The sequence below is a fragment of the Ursus americanus genome, chromosome 15 (genome assembly GCF_024610735.1).
Source record: "Ursus americanus isolate L20-20 chromosome 15, mUrsAme1.1.p, whole genome shotgun sequence".
In the NCBI taxonomy this organism is placed as follows: domain Eukaryota; kingdom Metazoa; phylum Chordata; class Mammalia; order Carnivora; family Ursidae; genus Ursus; species Ursus americanus.
In genome coordinates this window covers 21,031,706-21,051,545 of record NC_142141.1, presented here as the reverse complement: position 1 = coordinate 21,051,545, position 19,840 = coordinate 21,031,706, and the positions used below count along the sequence as shown (strand labels likewise).

At 43.8% G+C, this 19,840-nt stretch overlaps 1 protein-coding gene across 2 annotated transcripts in view; it reads left to right on the top strand.

The window, feature by feature from the left end:
- GALNT10 (polypeptide N-acetylgalactosaminyltransferase 10) overlaps positions 1-19,840 on the top strand; it is a 212,798-nt gene that overhangs the window by 89,757 nt on the left and 103,201 nt on the right. For both annotated transcript variants that reach the window (XM_045791964.2, XM_045791966.2), the window contains exons 2-3: positions 5,059-5,161; positions 7,665-7,803. In XM_045791964.2, coding sequence (XP_045647920.1) covers positions 5,059-5,161; positions 7,665-7,803 — 242 coding nt within the window. The remainder of the gene's footprint in view (positions 1-5,058; positions 5,162-7,664; positions 7,804-19,840) is intronic.

Here is a 19,840-nt window from a genome sequence, read left to right as displayed (position 1 = left end):
GGAATTGCTGTCTTTGGAGAAGGGTCGTCCGTGCCTTTCTTGTTGCTGAAGGTCTTGTGACCTTTGTTTCTATTACAGAATGCCACTATTAACTGGGAACTTTGTTCTTGGCTGAAGAATTTCCACGTGGGCACATGCCCTTCTGTGAATGGGGAGACTCTAAATCCTGTTCTCAGCAATGGCCAGTTGAATCGGCTCAGGTGTTAGGTTGCCTCTGAAGGGCTTACAGTTTTATTAATGATTCCCATCCCTTTTCTGTTCCCCCAGACGTGCCCATCACAAGCACCGGATCATAAGCTTTCTCTAAAAATAGCGTATTAATAGTCCCCCTTTACTGAGAAGGCCTGACTTTGTGCCAGACACGGAGCTGATGCTAAGCGAAGTTTGTTCTCCCAACAACGCACAGGTTATGGTCTCATTCTGTTAGTTTTCCCTATTAATCCATCCAGGAAGTTGGGGTGCACCTGCCCTTGAAGTGAAACCGAGGTTTTTTTCAACTCTGAACCCGGAGTGCTCAGAGTCATTAAACTAGACTGCTTGCCCTGTTGATAAACAGACATTTACTCATTCAGCTGATATTTATTGACAGCCTAAGATGGGCTAGGCATTGGCTAGGAATGCACAGTGATGAACCAAACCAAGGGATGCCCCTGCCTTCCAGAAGCTCCCAGTCTATCCTAGGGAGAAAACAGCCAGATCTGGTTTGATCTTTGGGGCTGGCAAGCTATGGGATTTAGGGAAAATCTGTTCTATTCTCTGAACTTCAGATTTCTTATCTGTAAATCGAGGCAGCTGGATTTAGACAAGTGGTTTTTCCAGCTTTACTGTGACTCAGAATCACTTGGGGAATGTGTTTTAAAACACATCTTGGCCTCCCACCCCCCAGGTACTTTGATTTAATAGGTTCAAGGTGGGGCCTTGAAATTACATCTATAATGAGGGCCCAGATCTTCCAAAAACCACCCTTTGAGAGATACTGATCTGGCTGTAAACCCCATTAACACTTACACAGGATCTGTTTTGTCATGCCTGTATCCCCAGTGCCTAGCACAGTTCCTGGCACAGGGTAGGTCTTGATAAACATTTGGTGATAGTTTGGATGATCTATCTATGGGGTTTCCATCGATGGACCTCAGAGAGTCCTGGACCACCTGAAAATAACCAGTTTTTGTTAAGGTTTGTGGGTAGCCTTCAAAGGGTCCTTTGGGCACTGAAAGCTCTGTGATTTTAGGATTGAAACCTAAATCTTCTCCTACCAAAAGCTCAGACCTATTAATTGGAAAGCATTTTAACCCACGTAGCAAAATTTGAGTTCTGTATCAAGGTGATTTGATGAGATGTGAATTTACAGTAGATTCTTAAAATCCTAAAGGAGTTGATGTCCACATTTTATGTGTAGATTCTGGAAGCCCTCAGTATACATTCTGTTTTTGTGATTTTTCTCACTTCTTCTGAAAGTATCTGTTGGGTAGGTAGTGCTGTCTCCATTTTCCAGGTGGGAAAATTGAGGCACTTGTGACTCCTGTAACTTGTCCAAGGTCACACACACTGCAAGGGCTCTCTTCACTGAAAACTAGCCTGGGAATCAAAGAACATGGCCCCTATCCTCTTGCCTGCTTATGTGGCTTTGATTGTGTATCTTGTCCTGTTTGGGCCTCAGCTTCCCCACCTGTAAGGTGGGAGAGGAGTGGACTAATTGACTCCGAGCAGCTGCTTAGCTTGGATGTTCGATGTTCCTCTATAACTACTTGCTTAGACATAGAGAACTCCCTGTGTCTGCAGGCTCTGACATCCTATTAGTTTAGGGAGATGGAAGGGCTAATGAGACTACCTAAACAGTGTAAGTCTTCCCTGTAGAACATTCCAGAGGGTCAACCATCATGAAAGCAAAGGCAATGCTGGTGGTAGAAGCTAAGGGTGTGAAACTCATAGAATTTTGGAACCTTAATTCTCTACCCTGTCAGTTCAGCAATTCACTGTTCATTCTGAGAAGAAGAGTCAAGGAGTCTCCTTCCATGAGGTCACAGCTGTGAGATTCAATCCCGTGCCCCATTCCCAGTATCTAGGGAAGACTTCGATGAGCAAATGGAGGAAACGGAGCCCTTTATGGAATTTTAGACGCTTAAAATGTCCTTTAAGGGTGGCCTGACCCTTAACAATAGGAAATCTCCCTTTATTTTCCAACTAGCAATTAAAAAAACAAAGCAAAACAAAATAAAACCTCAAAAGCCACCAGCTTGTTTTTGCCAGTGACCTTTGATAGTAAATATCTGTTCAACTTAGATACTAGAGCCCAGAATTGGTCTGACCAGCACCCGAGCAGGCAGGATTATTGCCTTCTTCGGTCTAGGTAGTTCTCAAACCTGAGTGTGCATCAGAATCTCTTGGAGGACTTGTTAAAACACTGTAGGGCCTCATCCCCAGAGTTTCTGCCTCAGGAAGACTGGGGCTGGGCCCAGGAATTAACATTTCTTTTTTAAGATTTTCTTTATTTATTTATTTGAGACAGAGCACATGAGTGGAGAGAGGGCAAAACAGACCCCGCTGAGCAGGGAGCCCGAGCATGGGGCCCGATCCCAGCACCCTATCCCAGGACCCTGAGATCATGACCTGAGCCAACGGCAGACACTTAACCCCCTGAGCCACCCAGGCGCCCCAGGAATTAACATTTCTAACGAGGTCCCAGGTGGGGCAGTGCTGCTCACACTTTGAGAACCTCTTTAGATGGGCTTCTTCCATTAAGGTAGACTCAGCTTGCTGAGCTTCATTCTACCAGTGACCTAAGCAGTCAACTGAAGTTCCCAGTCTTTGGGTAGCAGGAGAGGGAAAAGGAATTGGGAGGGAGGGCGGGAAAAAAAAATTGCTAAACAGCCATGGACTAATCCCGCTTGACATCTTAGCAATGGAGTATTTTACCTTGGACAGGTCCCTGACCCACCCCAAGGCTTGGCTGCTCTGTGTGTGAAATAGGAAAGTGGCTCCAGTCAGTTTCCAAGTGTATTTATTCACTTATTTGGAGATTTGATTGTCAATTTGTTTTTATCAGGAGGCCTTTTTAAAATGAAATCTACACGGAACCGTGGTTCAGAGAACAGATGCATTGCTGGTCTGGTTGAAGGGGGTCGAGATCCCAATCTCAGCACCCCTCCTCCCAGGGCAGCACTGAGTGGCTCCTGTAGAAATGTAGCCGAACACAGTTGAAACCTGCTGGAAGAACTTCCAGCTCGGCTTTTGTGATTTCTGAGAACCCCCGAGAACTGTTCGTAGACACGTGGGCTTTGTTTTCACAGTTTTCTTTCCTTCTCTGACCAACACATCTGGCATGCTAACTTTCAGAATTTTCTCCTTGCAGCTCAGAGAGGCCTGTAGGAGAGGGAACGCAAGAAATTGTTATTATCATTAGAGCTGATGTAAGGATATTGAGCCGTTGTGGAAAATCTGCTAACACCAGGACCAGCCAGAGACTTAATAAAGAGGCTTGGGGATGGTTTTATTCTGGTGGCTTCTTGTTAGTGCTAATGTTGCAGCATGCCACATGCTCAGGGCCTTCGTAGCTAATTACATGGGACATAGGACTATTGGATCTTGCATACCACAGTGGCAAGAACAAGTCTGCAGGATTTTTAATGGGCAAGGTGATATGGAACGCCATTCTCATTTACATGAACACAGGAAGATACTTAAAGAGCCGTGCGGTGCAGTGTCACCTGGGGAAGGCTCTAACTGAGCCCCCGGGCCAAGTCTTTAGACTTGACTGTTGGCATGGGGAAGCATCTGGAGCCCTCTGATGACCCCAGATACTGGAATAAAACTGCTTTAGTTAGGGAAACCGCTTCCTAATAGGCCCACCAGGATGGACTTACCTCCCGGACACAATAAATGCCTTCAGAGCCCGGCCCCTGGGGGCTGCTCTCTTGTGACTGCTGTATATTCCCATTTTCTTTCAGCCTTCCAGTTGCTTGTTCATACATTCCACACACAATGGATGAATGTTCACCCTCTTTGGGACTGGGCCCTTGGGACTGTAGAAGTGATCAAGACCCGACTTCTGCTCCTGGGCTCAGAGCTCCTCAGGCCCGGCCCAGCTCTGCCACTCTCCACCACACCTGGAAGTCTATGCCCTGCCTCTCACTTCTGCTTACCTGAAGCTTAGCCCGAATGCCCTCACGTTTGGGAAATTTTCCCCAGTTCTCCCAAATGGAAGTCAACTCTTACAGCCCTTTCTCCAGGCCTCTGATTTGAGGTTCACTTACCTACCCTGTCCAGTATGTTGCCATGAGCCACCTGGAAGGGTCTGAATTGAGGTGAACACAAGTGTAAAATACACATTGGATTGCAAAGGCTTAGGGGATGCCTGGGTAGCTCAGGTCATGACCCCAGGGTCCTGGGATCGAGCCCTGCATCGGGCTCCCTGTTCATCGGGGAGCCTGCTTCTCCCTCTCCCTCTGCCTACCTCTCCCCTGCTTGTGCTCACTCTCTCTCCCTCTGACAACTAAATTAATAAAATCTTTAAAAAAAAAAAAAAGGATTTCAAAGGCTTAGTACAAAAAAAAAAAGAATGTAAACTATCTCGGTGATTTTTTACACTGTGTGTTGAAATGATAACATTTTAGATAGAATATATTGGGTTAAGTAAAATACATTACCAAAATTGAGTCATCTTTTTTTATTTATTTATTTTTTTTTTAGTGTGAATACTAGGAAATTCAAAGTTACACATGTGGCTCGCATTTGTGCCTCGCATATTTCTGTTGAACAGCTACACTTACTGCTTTCTCCCTTGAGGGAAAGGACTGTCTGCCCATCTGTTTTCTCTCCTGCTGGTTTCTGAGTTCCAGGAGGGTGGACACTGTGTACCTGTCATCCTTCTGACCTTTGCCCACCTGACTGGCAGACGGCAGCACTAGCAAAGGTATACTGAGAGAATTCGTAAGTGAGCAGATGATGACAGACCATTAGTCAGCACCAAAAGCTCCCATAGATAGTGTAATTTCTGGTCTTTGTTATTAAACTTATTTCCCCTTTCCTTCTTTTTCACTGTTTTTATCTTTTTTTAAGGGCTCCCACGATCAGCAGAAGAAGATATTTTTTGGGGGAGATGGGCAAAAGCTGAAGGATTGGCATGACAAAGAAGCCATCAGGAGGGACGCCCAGCGCGTAGGTATGGAGAGCAGTATCGGGCACTGGCGGGTCCTGTGAAGGGCACGTATGCGTGCGTGTGATTGGCAGGCGTGTCTGGACCTCCTGTTCACTCCCTCTCCATTTGCCGTCATCCCTTCCCCTGCTTCCTGGGGGTCTCCCTCTTCACCTGTGAGCTTGACCCCTTTCTCCACTCACAGCACCAGATCCAGTGCCTTCAGGGATTGTCCCCACCATCTTATTGGGTGATAGACAATGTCTCCCCACTTATGAGATATTTTACCACTAAAATGAGGAGCAGTCATGGTAAGAGCCAACATTTATTAAACACCTGCAGTGAGCAAGGCTCATGCTCCACACTTTGCACATTTTCTCAGGGAAACCCCAAGTCACCCTTTGTAGCCCATTTGATGAGGAGGGACCTGGGGGTAATCTGCCTGCAGTCACACAGTGAGAAAGAGGCAGGCTTGGGACTCGAACCCAGGTCTGGAGGACAGAGTCGATCCCTACCTAGCTCTGTAGCCACAAGGTTGATGGATTTAGAAGGCTTCAGCTACAGTTTGCTTTGGCTAATTAGTCTTTGGAGCAGTTCCTGTTACACTGAGGAGTTGGGAAGGAGTGGGGAGGGGTGGGATTTATAGAAATTATGTGGAAAGTCACCTCTAGAGAGCCTGGACTAAGAGTCAGGATGGCAGCTCTGCTCCTGGTGCCTCAGTTTCCCCATGTGTCAGTGGGGGCTCATGCTTCCTGCTCAGACACCTCAGGGTGTCGTTGTGAAGGTGACACAAATAAAGTGATGGGTGTGAAGCAACTTTACAATACTGGAAGGCACTGTAGAAATATAGGGATTGGTGTTTTATTCATTTTTATCTCAGTTAAAAGCACCCACCACTATTGATTTTTTTTTTTTTTTTAGATTACATTATGAAAAAACCAGACTACAGCAAGGCTCTAAATAGAGCTGATATAATAACCGGTGGTCAGGGAAATCTAAAAACATGACATGCATTTTTCTGTAGGGCAGTGATTGAAAATGAAGTAAGGGTGGGTGCTGCTTAAACTGAGAAAGGAAACTTTTGAAAAAAGCTGATTTACCAGGCAGTTATCATACCAGAATTATTAGAACATAGGGCTAACTAGCAAGAAAAAAAGTAAGCAGTAGAGACATTATTAAGAATAATAATAACCAGCTTGTGTTGAGTGCTAACTCTGTGCCAGGCATCTTGCCCTGTATTATTTCTCTCCTTAATCGTTACATTGAACTTTCTTATCCCCATTAATACAAAAGGCAAAGGTCGATCAGAGAAAGGCTAACGGCACGTCCAGGATGACAAAGCTGCGAGTAGCTGCCTTCCTGAAACTTCCCTCCCCAAGCAGATGCTTCTGGCTCTCCTTTTTTCTGCTGGCTGCATTTGTGTCCCATGCGGAATCTGTCCTGGGCATGAGCCAGCAGCGTCTAATTGCGGAGCGTTCCGAGTTACAGATGGCGGCGTCCTCTCTCTCATCTGGCTGGATGGAATTAGGCACAGCCCTTGGCCCCACCTGTCAGCTTGCACCTTCCCATCAAGCTGATGTTGTCCACATTTACTTTGCAACGTAAATAGAGTGATGCTTAGACCACAAGCTCCAGAGATGAGGTGATTTTTAACAAGCTGACTTTATGGCCGTTTCTTCAAGACTCTGTCCAGTTGCAGATTACTGGGCTGTTATTGCAGGGGTGGGTGTGGGCATTTCTACCCACCATCTGCACCCTGGGAACCCAGAGAATAATTTCCTGGAGCATCAGGGATCCTTCCCCCAGATGAATTATGCAGAGAAAGGATGGCTAGCACTTTATCCACCCAAATCCATGACTCAAAGCAACACTTCTCAGGCAATCGTGGCCTAGGCTAGGCAGATCTTAATTGTTTGCTGACTTAAAAGGCCAAAGCATCTTTTATCATTTGTAGCGTTTTATATTTGCCTATGAAGTCTGCCTCACCTAGAGAGTAATCATAATATTGTTTACAAATTCTGCCATGTATGCAACTTCGCATTTGACTTTCTCAATAGGGTGTGGGTAACAGATGGAGTGAAGCTGCAGTTCAGAGAGTTGGTGTGACTGGCCCAAGGTTGGTCAGCTCATATGAAGTAGATCTGGGCTCCTGTCCAGCTGATGGGATGCCATGGTCAGGGATGTCTGGGGCCCCTGGCAGAGTGGGGAAGCATGGACTTTGGAGCCCACAAACCTGCTTTTATAACCTTGTGTCCCAGTTTATCCATCCATAGAATGAAGGCTCGCATGTTCGCCCAGATGGCTTGCTGTGGGAATGATGTGAGAACCGGTCTGTAAAGTGCATGACATGGGCCATGGCCAAGTAAATACTCATTCCCCTCCCCTCTTTAGACCATCCCTGTAAAATCTAGAGGTCTACTCTGTATCCAAGTATTAAGTTTTATCTCTGTGCTTTAATTTAATCATATCTTTCATCCTTCTTCCCCTACTCCATTCAATTAGCAACAGTGACTTTGTTCTTTTCTCCTAGGAAATGGAGAACAAGGGAGACCTTACCCCATGACCGACGCTGAGAGAGTGGATCAGGCATACCGAGAAAATGGATTTAACATTTACGTCAGCGACAAAATCTCCCTGAATCGCTCTCTCCCTGATATTCGGCACCCAAAGTGAGTGTGACATCGCTTATCTTTTGGGATCTAAGGATTTTGCCTGTGGCTCTTGATGAGAATTAATGAAAGAAAGAGATACATCAGGCAGGCTGGAGTAAATTCCCTCCCTCCTTGGGACACAGGGCCTTGGTGCAGAGGTTAATGTGATCTGATTATCCTAGATTTAGAGGTGGGGTGGCAAAGGGGTGAAAAAGAGCTGACCTCCTTCCCCTTTTCAGGCAGTGGAAACTGTAGGACCTCTGTGCTCTGGCCGTCGGGGACATTCAAACCTCGCGTTCAGACAGTTGCAGTGACAATTTCAACCCTCATGCTCCCCACTTTCTGTGTGATACATTTGTATTTCCTTTTCTTAAAAAGGGGCTTTATTTTCGCTATCCTGTGCATGTATATACTTGGTCTTTTTTTTAATAAGCTGTCTCAAGTCACTTTGAGACAGGACACATCGTAGCAGTGATAAAGAGGGTAAGAGTGGCCGCTAACGTTCTCTGAACGGTTATCATGCGTTGTTTGCAGCATCTGAGGTTCCTGTGAGGTAGGTCCTGTAACGGTGCCCATTTTACAGCTGGGGAAACTGAGGCTTAAATGAGTGCCATAACTCATGGCCCCAAGGTGGCAAAGAAGCTGAGCCAGGTCTCCAACTCAACCAAAACCTGTAGTCTGGACCTTAAGCTCTCCTGCCTCCCTAGCCATTTCCAGGAGGCTTGTTGCCATGGTCCTGGTGATTTTCTACTAGAGCAGGAGTTCTTCAAGTCGGCATGTAGTAGAGTCACCCGGAAGGATGTTACAGCCCAGGATATCGTGCCTCACCCCCATAAGTCCCGATTCAATGGGTCTGGGTTAGGGCCCAAGAACTGGTGTTGTAGGTGAGCTCCCATGTGGTGCTGCTGCAGCTGATCTTGGGTCCACACTGTGGGACCGTCCATAGGTAGGGTTCAAAATAGCTTCTGCAGGAAGGCAGTGCTGAGCGACACAGGAGCACACAGTGTTTTGCTCAGGGCTTAAGAAAGTAGAGCCCAGGAAAAGATAATAGCAGCTAACACTTAGTTGGTGCTTACTGTATGCCAGGCTTGGTTCTCAGCCAGTGGTTCTCAAAGTATGGTTCCCAAGCCAGCACTGCCATGGGTACCTAGGAGCGTATTAGACGTGCAAATTCTCCGTTCCCAGCCTACATCTACTGCATCAAAAGCTCTTGAGAAGGACCCAGCAATCAGTGTTTTAATGAGCCCTCCAGGCAATTCTGATGCAAAGCTTACGTTTTAGAAGATGTTCTAAGTACTTTAAGTGCTTTGCCTCGCTCAGCCAAACCTTCCAAAAATCCAACGAGGTACATACCTTTATTATCACCATTTTACAGATAAGGAATCGAGGCATGATAAGGTTAGATGATTTGCATAAGATGGCACAGCGGGTAAGTGGAGCCAGACCTTGAATGCAGGGAGTCTGACCTGGCATCCGTAATCCACAAGGTCTTTCCACCTAGAAGAACTCAATGGGTAGAATGCAGTACAGGCCCACCCTGGAGACATTGCTGGTTCTGTTCCAGAACACCACAGTAAAGGAGTCAGAGGAGTTTCTTGGTTTCCCCGTGCATATAGAAGTCACGTTTACACTAAACTGTTGTCTGTTAAATGTACGCTAGCATTATGTCTAAAAAACAACGTGCATACCTTAATTAACAAAAAACGTGTTATCGCTAAAAAATGCTAACTATCATCTGAGCTTTCAGTGAGTCGTAATCTTTTTTGCTGGTGGAGGGTCCTGCCTGGACCTGGTGGCTGCTGACCAATCAGGGTGGCAGTTACCGAAGGCCGCCGTGACTGTGCCAATTTCCCAAAATAAAACAACAGTGAAGTTTGCTGCATCGATCAACTCTTCCTTTCAAGAAAGATTTCTCTGTAGCACGTGTTGCTGTTTGATAGCATTTACCTACAGGAGAACTTCTTTCAAAATCAAAATCAATCCTTTCAAACCCTGCCACTACTTTATCAACTCAGTCTATGTAATATTCTAAATGCTTTGTTGTCATTTCAACAATCTTCACGGCGTCTTCACCAGGAGTAGTTTCCATCTCAAGAAGCCACTTTTTTTGCTTACCCATAAGAAGCAGCTTCTAATCCATTAAAGTTTGATCATGAGGTGGCAGCAATTCAAATATAATAATAATCATGAGAAAGTTAGAGATATTGTGAGAATTACCAGTATGTGACACACACACATGGAGCAAGCAAATACTGTTTTCTAAACAGACTTGCCCAACACAGGGTTGACACAAACCTTCACTTTGTAAAAAGCACAGTATCTGAAAAACAGAGTAAAGTGGAGTGACCATAAAATAAGGCATGCCAATACTAAAGAATTAATCTCGATAGCATGTTTGGGCTACTGACAAAATGCTTTCTGCCCCATTCCATCTTTCAGTTCCAGCAACAATACCTTGGGGTTGGCCTTATTATTATTATCCTCTCGACTTTGTAGATGAGGAAACTGCACAGCTAGGAATCTGTCCCCCACGGATGCTGCTTATCCAGGAGGGGTCCTATTCATAAGGACTTCTTGCCACGAGCGGAGGGAGCGTGGGGCCTCGGAGTGCTTGTCCATGGCGTTTGTAATAATTTGTTTCATGGTCTTCACTGTCAAGCCCCAGATTTTTCATCTAAGTCTGAGAATGTAGTTCAGATATTACTGATGTCGCTGGATTCAGAACTGTGACCTGACTCCGAGGGTCAGAAACTCAATTTATGTGTTTAGCCCCTTGCAGAGTTCAGAATTCTGCACTAATTTCATCCCGCTGGCTCTAGAAAAGAAGTTCACCTGGGAGCACTGCACTCTGACCTCAGCTGCTGTTCTGTGCTACTGTGGGGTCTCAACTCTGGCTATACCTGGGGTGGTTTTAAAAACAGACAGAGGCCAGGGCCCCGCCCCAGACCACTGGAATCCAAGTCTCTGGGGTTGCATCTGGGGTCTCACTATTTTCTAAAACCTTGTAAAGTAATGCTCACTTATAGAACCTGGATTGAAAAACTGCTGGTGTGAAATAAGGAATATTTTTATAATGAGAGAGAGAGAAGCTAGGTGTGGTCACAGCTTTCATCTGTCCATTCATCTGTTCAGTCAGTAAATATGCAGGAATGGTCTCCTGTGTGCTAAGCCTTGTGCTTGACGCCAGGAACACAATGATAAATGAGCCATTATTGCTGCCTTGTGCAAGAGGTGGGGACAGATGGCCAAGCACGTCATTACACCACAGATGAGAAGACCAGTAATAAGAGTAGACAGAGTACTTAACTCCAGAGGACACCCCCACCCAGCACCAGCCTTTGTGGGAAGACACTGAAGGTGGAGAAGTAGTCAAGAGATGCGTGATGTCTGCCTTACCGATTAAAAGTTTGAAGCTCCCAGCTGGTTAGAGGCCCCCAGGTTGGGGCCTGGCACCCTGGTCTCCAGTGCACTGCTCTCCCCCAGCAGCTCAGGAAAAGAAAGGTCTTCTTAATCTAGGAGTCCTGGGGCCCACAGACAGGTCTGGAAACCTGAAGGAAGTAAAACAGTGCATCTTTCTTTTCATTAACCTCTCACTGAAATGAGGCGTTCCTTTCCATTATGACTGTAGGCAACAAAGCACCTGTGATGTTGTCACCAAAAGAAATCACTTACTTTCACATTGCTTTACAGATATCCAGAAATGTCATGAATACTCATCCCTGCTTTGAAGTGAAGGTGGTTTTTAGAGCTGCTACTAGATTGTGTTGCTCAATGCATTCATAAGGAAATACTTTTAGTACTATATTTCAAATTGTTTATTATTTTGATAACTACATCTCAGTCTAGTTGGTTTCCTTTATAATCTGTTCTGTTTTATTTTATGCATTGTAAATGCTGCTCTGAGAAGTGGCCTAGGCTTCAGCAGCCTGGCAGAGGGGTCCAGGGCGTCAGTGAGGTGAGGAACCACTGGTCTAGGTGGCTATGAATGGAGCCTGAGGATGCCACAGGCTCCTCTGTTGCCAGCCTACCCAGCCAGCCTCCAAGTCACCAGGAAGAATGTTCCTAAATCCAGTGCTCCTGACACCCCCCCCACACCCCGCCCCACACACACTTTTTAGAATTCCCAGTGTGGAACCTCACTTTCCAGAAATGAGTTGACAGATGTCTTGAAGAGCATTTATTCTTTTCCAGGCTGGGCGGGGGGTTTGGTGGATCTCCTGAGGATGGCAGAAATGTGTGAGGAAGGTAGAGCAGTGGAGACACTCTCTCCCTCTGCTTTCTCTGAGCTGAAACAAGTTCTCTAGCAGGAGCTGAGGTAATGTTTGCCTTTTACTTCTTCAACTGAATATTGGCAATAGCGTGCCAAGAACAGGATTGAGGGGCTGTTTGTGCCAGAAGCTGCACCAGGGACCATGGAGCCAGAGATCGGACACCAGGCAGTTGGGCCTCACTTGCTGGGCTTGCATGGGGAGGTGGCCAGCTGGCTCTGAGGGGACCTGCCCTCTGCACCGCCCGTGGAGGGAGCCCCAACAGAGGCTGGCTGGTGCGCTGCCCTGCTTTCCCTGCTCCCTGGGGGGGGGGGGGGGTGGCGGGGAGGTTTGCTCGGCAGCCAGACATGGAGGCCCCTCTAGGGCACAGAGCTGATGCCAACAGCCCCAACTGTTGAAATGCCTGGGGTCTGAACATTCCTGTGCAAACTTCTCTGAGAAAATGGTCATTTTCTCCCATGCGAACATTATCCATGGTAGGACTGAAAGCAGTCAAAGAACGTGCATGGTAGGAGGGAAAACTGTCTACAATCCCGACCTGCTTTCTCCAGTCCATTGGTTTAGCTTTCAGTAAATGAATGAACCTGAATGGAATCTTTGTTACAATAATAGGCCCAAATCTACCAGATTCTTGGTTCCACGCTTTTTGCTTGGTGCTTTTTGCTAAATCAGCTCCGTTGATTTATGACATATGCTGAATTAACTCAAAAGAGCTTAGAAGTTCATATGATTATAATAGCCCAGTATTCTGTGGATCGTCTTTACATCTCCAACAAGTCACAAAAGCAACAAGGGAGACAATTATAGCCTATTCGTGTTGACAAACATTTATTAAATATATACTCTGGAAAGAAAGACAACTTGTCAGCACAAGTTTAAATCAACCACACTTACAGCACTAGTTGTAATGATAATAATAGTGCCCCAAATATGAATGTACACACAGACATACAAAAATGCTATTTGGGGGCCAAGACGGAGTAACAGGGACATCCTCCTGCCTGAAATAACAACAACAAAGGACAAACTGTGAAGCAATGGTTTATAAGACATTGGACATTAGTCAGTGGCAGGCAGTAATTCTTAAGAGATGGGAAACAAACGAGGTGAGCCCTACAAGTTCCCCAACTTTTGTCTCGAGAGAGTTTCCAGGCCATGGTGTAGGGAGGGGAACCCAGGTAGAGACTGAACAGTGCTCTGGATTAGTCTAAAAAATCATAAATTATGACCCAGAAAGGTCAAACTGTTTCTAAGTAACTTAACTGCATTCCAGAAAAAAGCTTGAGATTATAAAAAAGACAATTCAATATTGTCAGTATTCAGCATGGACCAAGGTAAAACCCAGTCAGAGATTATCAGGCACGCAAAGAAGCCAAGAAACATGGCCTATAATGAGGAAAATACTAATCAGAATAAACCCAGAGTTGACAAAGATTTTAAGATTAGTAGAGGACACTAAAACAGTTATTATAACTGTATTCCGTATGTTTCAAAAATTAAGTAGACACATGGATCATATAAAAAGTCCCAAACTGAACTTCTAGAAATGAAGCTAACAGTGTCTGTGGGGGAAAATAGTGTATGGGATGAACGGCAGCTTAGACATCGCAGGGGAACAATGAAAAGTGAAACTGAAGAATAGGGAAATAAACTATTCCAAAATAAAATACAGAAAAAGAATTTTTCAAAATTAAAAGAGCATTAATGAACTATGGGACAACATTAAGCAGTCAAATATCCAAGTAATCGGAGTCTGTGAAAGGGAGGAGGAAATCAGTGGCCAAAAGTTTTCCATGGGGAGTGACAACTATAAAACCACAGATCCAAGAAGCTCAGTGAAACCCAATCCAAGACACATGAATAAAATGACACCACGTACATCATAATCAAATGACTACAAACCAGTGATGAAGACAGTTTTAGAGTAAGCGGAGAAATGAAACATGTGATACACAGAGGCCCAAAGACAAGGATGACAGAATTCTCACTGGGAGCGACAGAGGCAAGAGCGTGGTGTAACAACATCTTGAAGGTATGAAAAGTAAAAACTCTGTCAACCCAGAATTCTAGACCCAGTGAAAATATCTTTCAAAAATAAAGGCAAAATAGGAACTTGTCAAACACAAAAAAGCTAAAAGAATTTATCACAACAGTTATGTACTATAAGAAATGTTAAAGGAAGTCCTTTAGGGGAAAAAAATACGATAACAGATGGAAATAGGGATTTCATTTACAAAGAATGAAGATCCCTGGAAATACTAACTATGTGGGTAAATAAACTATTTCTTTCTCCCCTTCCCCAACCCCATTCCACCCCATCCCCTACACTTTTTCATATTGTTTAAATCTTTTTAAAAGGTATCTGACTGTGTAACCAGAAATAATAACAACATATTGTTGGGTTTAAATCTATGTTAAAGTAAAATGTATGCCAATGTAAAGGTCAGAGAGGAGAAATGACAATATACTAGTAGACTCTCATACTACTTGTGAAATGATATAATATCATTTAAAGTTTACTGTTATAACTTTAAAATGTATCCTATAAATCATAAAACAAGCACTAAAATAGCAAAACAGAGTTATAGCTAATAAGCCAACAAGGGAGAGAAAATGGAATAATGAAAAATATTCAGTTAATGCAAAAGAATGTAGAAAAAGAGAGAAAAGGGAACTGAGATCAGAAAAGAGAAATAAAGGGGCACCTGGGTGGGTCAGTCAGTTAAGCATCTGCCTTCGGGTCAGGTGATGATCTCCCGGGATTGAGCCCCGCATCTGGCTCCCTGCTCAGTGGGGAGCCTGCTTCTCCCTCTCGCTCTGCCTGCCACTCCCTCTGCTTGTGCGCACACATGCGCACTCTCTCTCTCACTCTCTCTCTCTGTCAGATAAATAAAATCCTTTAAAAAAAAAAAAAAGAGAAATACAAAGCAAATACCAAGATGATGGACTTTAACCTAACCATATCAGTAATCACATTAAAAGTAAATGCACTAATTGTAACTGAAACAAGGCAGAGAATGTCTGATTAGATAAGAAAGCAAGATTCAACTACATGCTGGCTGCAAGAAACACACTTTATTTATTTTTTTTTTCCTTATTTTATTTTTTATTGAGGTGTAACTTACATACAGTAAATTCATTCTTTTTTTGTGCAGAGTTGTATGAGTTTTAAAAATGTATACAATCATATAAGCACCACCACAATCAAGACAGAAATTGTCATCATCCAAGCATATTCTTGTGCCCCTTTTTAGTCAAATGATTTTCTTTTTTCTTTTTTTTTTTTTTTATTAATAACGATTTTTTATTATATTATGTTAGTCACCATACAGTACATCCCCGGTTTTCGATGTAAGGCTCGATGATTCATTAGTTGTGTATAACACCCAGTGCACCATGCAATATGTGCCCTCCTTACTACCCATCACCGGTCTATCCCATTCCCCCACCCCCCTCCCCTCTGTAGCCCTCAGTTTGTTTCTCATAGTCCATAGTCTCTCATGTTTCATTCCCCCTTCTGATTACCCCCCCTTTCTTTATCCCTTTCTTCCCCTACTGATCATTCTAGTTCTTATGTTCCATAGATGAGAGAAATCATATGATAGTTGTCTTTCTCTGCTTGACTTATTTCACTAAGCATTATCTCCTCCAGTGCTGTCCATGTTGTAGCAAATGTTGAGAACTCAAGAAACACACTTTAAATATAAAGATACAAATAAAAGCAAAAGGATAGGAAAGATCTGCCATGCTAACACCAATCAGAAGAAAGCTTTGCTGGCTCTATGAATATCAGTTAAAGTAGAATTCAGAACAAAGAATATCAGGGATAAAGAAGGTGGTTTCATAATTTAATAAAGGGGTCCTTCCTCAAGAGACCATAGCAACCCTAAATGTTCATGTACCTCATAAGGGAGCTTCAAAATACATGAAGCAAAAACTCATGGAAGTGCAAAGAGAAATAGACATAGCCACAATTATGAGATTTCAACACTTTTCTCTCAAAAATTGATAGAACAATTAGAAAATCAGCAAGGATATAGTAGACTTGAACAGCGTTATCCACCACCATGACCCACTGACATTTGTAGAACGCTCTACCCAAATAACAGCAGAGTGTACATTCCTTTGAAGTGCATACAGAACATTTTCCAAGATCATATTCTGGGTTGGACTACATGTCTCCATAAATTTAAAAGGATTCAAGTGATACAAAGTATGTTTTCTGACCACAGTGGAATTAAATTTAGAAACCAATAACAGAACAGTCTCTTAGAATTTCCAAATGTTTGGAAACTATGTAATTCATGTATGAATAACAGATGGGTCAAAGAAGAAATCAAAAGGAAAATTAGAAAATGTTTTGAACTGAATGGTAATGAAAACAGCATATCAGAATTTGTGGGGTGTCACTAAAGCAATACTTATGGGTAAATTTGTAGCATTCAGTGCTTATTTTAGAAAAGAAAAGTGGTCTCAAATTGATGACATCAGCTTCTACTTTAAGACACTAGAAAAATGAGAGCAAGTTAATCCAAAATAAGATAAGCAGAAGAAAGGAAATAGAAAAGATCAAAGCAGAGATCAATAAAATAGAAAATAGAAAAACAATAGGAAAAAATCAATGAAACCAAAAGCTGACTGTTTGAGATGGTCAATTAAATGGATTAACTTCTAACCAGACTGCTACAGAGAAAAAGAAGACACAAATTACCAATACCAGGAATGAGAGAGGCGATGTAACGTTAGATACTCTACCTGTTATGAGAATAATAAAGGAATATTCTGAACAACTTATGCCTGTAAATTCAGCGACTTAGATGAAATAATAAATTCCTTGAAGGGCACAAACTACCAAAGCTCACTCAAAAAGAAGTGACTAACCAGAATAGTCCAAATTGATAATATAGTTAAGAACCTCCCCACAAAGAAAACTCTAGGCCCAGATGGGTTCACTGGTGAATTCTAAAAAAAAAAAAAAAAAGAAAAAGAAATAATACAAACTCCACCTAAATGCTTCCAAAAAATTAGAGAGAGTGGAGTACTTTCCAACTCATTGTGAACTCGGCATTACCCTGATACCAAAACAAAACAAAGGTACTGCAGGAAATTTCTATTACAGACCAGCATGCCTCTTGAGCAGGTTGGACAAGTGCTGTTATTGTCATCATCATCATTACTCACTTTTTTCAGATCAGCAAATAGAAGAATCAAAATAGAGGGAGAGGGACCTGTGGCCAAAGTCACACAGGTACACCCTGGGCAGAGTTATAGCTGGAGTCCAGTTGGAAATGGATTTGTTGTGTTGGTTTGCCAACCATTGCAGTATCCAAAACACCCAGAAAAAAGGGTAAGGAATCGGGAGGGGGAAGACCTCTGAGGGGAAATGGCTCCATGGGCCCAGGAGAGGTGGTAGCACTGAGGGCTTGAGAACCAGGAAAGCCTAATGTTTATAAATACCCCCAGAAACAGAAGCAGAATCTTCTCAAATGGTGATGTACACCTGAGCAAGAAAGGCCAGTGATGAAACAAGAATCGAGTTTTCCTGACCCAGAAGGCGTTAACTAGCTATGCATTTATGTTGGGGACCCTGGGGGCCAAGGGAAGCTGTTGGCAGAGCTGCTGCCTATGTTCCTGGGCTCCTGCCCTGCATGGCCACCTATGGATGTACCCAGAGCTAATTAAACCAGGAACTTAGTCTAAAGTAACTATGTTTGAATTAAGGGCTTCTTTCCCACTCCTCCGCCCCCAGTCTGTAGCCCACCTAAAATATAGCTAGCCCCTACTCATTTATACTAAAATGATCAAGTGTCAGTTCCTGCCTTATGGAGATCCCAAGCCTATTAGTCACTTCAAACTGCCTCTGCAAGTCATTCATTCATTCATCCATTAACAGATATTTATCATGTGCCTACCATGTGTGCTTATTGTATGGACTAGTCCCTGGGGAAACAGCAATGAACAAAATAAGCAAAATTTCCTTTTTTCCTGGAGCTTACATTCTACTGGGTGGAGGAGGTCATAAACAAATAAATGTATTATTTTTTCAGATGGTGATGAATAGATATAAGAAATGCAAAGAGGCAGAGTAAGGGGTAGAGAAAGTGATGGGAATGGGATGGGTTTTATTTCGTTGGTGGAGGGGGGGCCTCTCTAATAAGATGACATATGACCAGAGATACGAAGAAATGAGGGGTCCAGCAGGGCAGTTAACTGGGGGAAGAACTCTGCAGGCAGAGGAAACAGGTAAGTGCAAAGGCCCTGGGGCCATCATGCTTGGCCTGTGGAGCCCAATGAGCCAGGAGAAAAGTGATGGGACGCAAGGCTGGAGAGATGTCAGGGCCACATGGGGCTTTGGCTTTTACCAAAGGGAGTGAGATGGGAAGCTCTGGAGAGTTTTGAGCAGAGAGAGACATAATCCGATTTTCCTTTTCAGTGGATCACTTCAGTTGCTATGTTAAGAACAGACTGTAGGCGGCCAATGGTGGAAGCAGGGAAACCAGTTAGGAATTTATTACAGCCGGGCAGAGAAGAGCGACAGTGACTCAGAGCACGGTGGCAGAGAAGTAGCAGAGAAGCAGTGACCGCATTCTAGATATACTTTGAAGGTGGAGATGACAGGATTTACTTATAGACAATATGGATATGAAAGAAGAGAAGAGACGGAGATAATGCCAAGGTTTTTGGCCAGAGCAGCTGGGAAGATGGAGTTGCCATTTACAGAAACAAAGGCTTTGTTTGAGAAGAGCAGATTTGGGGAAAATGAAGATTTTTATTTCTGTCAAGTTTAAGACGTCATTAAACATCCAAATGACGAGGTCAAGTAGGCAGTTTAGTAAAGGGCGCCGTTTGTGTTGTGAAAAATGGAAATGGTGACGGGATGCTTTTCTGAGTTGCTCTGTGTTACTGTGGTTTTAATTAACTTGCTTTCCTTGAATAGCAAGAAATGCCTGAGGCATAATGGATAGTAAATCTAAAAATGATCCAAGATCGGCTGTGGTGTGGTGTGCGGGACGACGGACTTTGTGTGCCGTGTGCGGGTCATGGCAGAGGCCGTGCACACCTCCTCCCACCCCTGCAATGGAACCGAATGCCCGGAGTCTGCACCCACCCTTGTCCCAACTGCCACGGTGCTGAGAGGTTTGTCAGACCCTCCATAGAACAGTGACAGGCTCGGAAGACGTATTTAGTATGTATTTTTACAGTTTTCACCCTTTTCCTCATGATTCGTGTGCGGGAGTCAGCTTGGTTGACAGTTCGTAATGGAGAACTTGAGTGTAAGATGAGCACCCCCGAGATGCTCAGTCCGGGAGGGATGAGGAGTCCCTGGTTTGGCAGGTTGGTAGCAAGGCAGTTGTGTAGGTAGGGACAGGAGGATGGAAAGCAGGGCTGTAGCCTGAGTGATTTGTGAGCTGAGAAAGGAAAAAGTCCAGATTTCTTTGGAGCATGACTGATTTTTCAGGAGGCTTAAATCAGTTCTCCTCTGAAATGACCTGAATCCCTTCTCAACAGCAGTGTTTCTTTCAAGACAATAGTTATTGATCTATCAGACCTAATATCGGGATTTAAAGTTGCTCATAAGCTTTAAAATAAAATGGCAGCCAATAAAATCTCTCAAATTAACTTCTTTTCTATAATTTTAAAAACAGATTTCAGTGAATTCAGCCCCTGGGTTGAAATTACAGAGTTAGATAGCTTGTAAGCAAAATCGGCTGCATGTCAACTAAAAAATCAAATGGGCATATATCCCCTACAATTTTTGCTAGGCAAAAACCACTGGACATCCACAT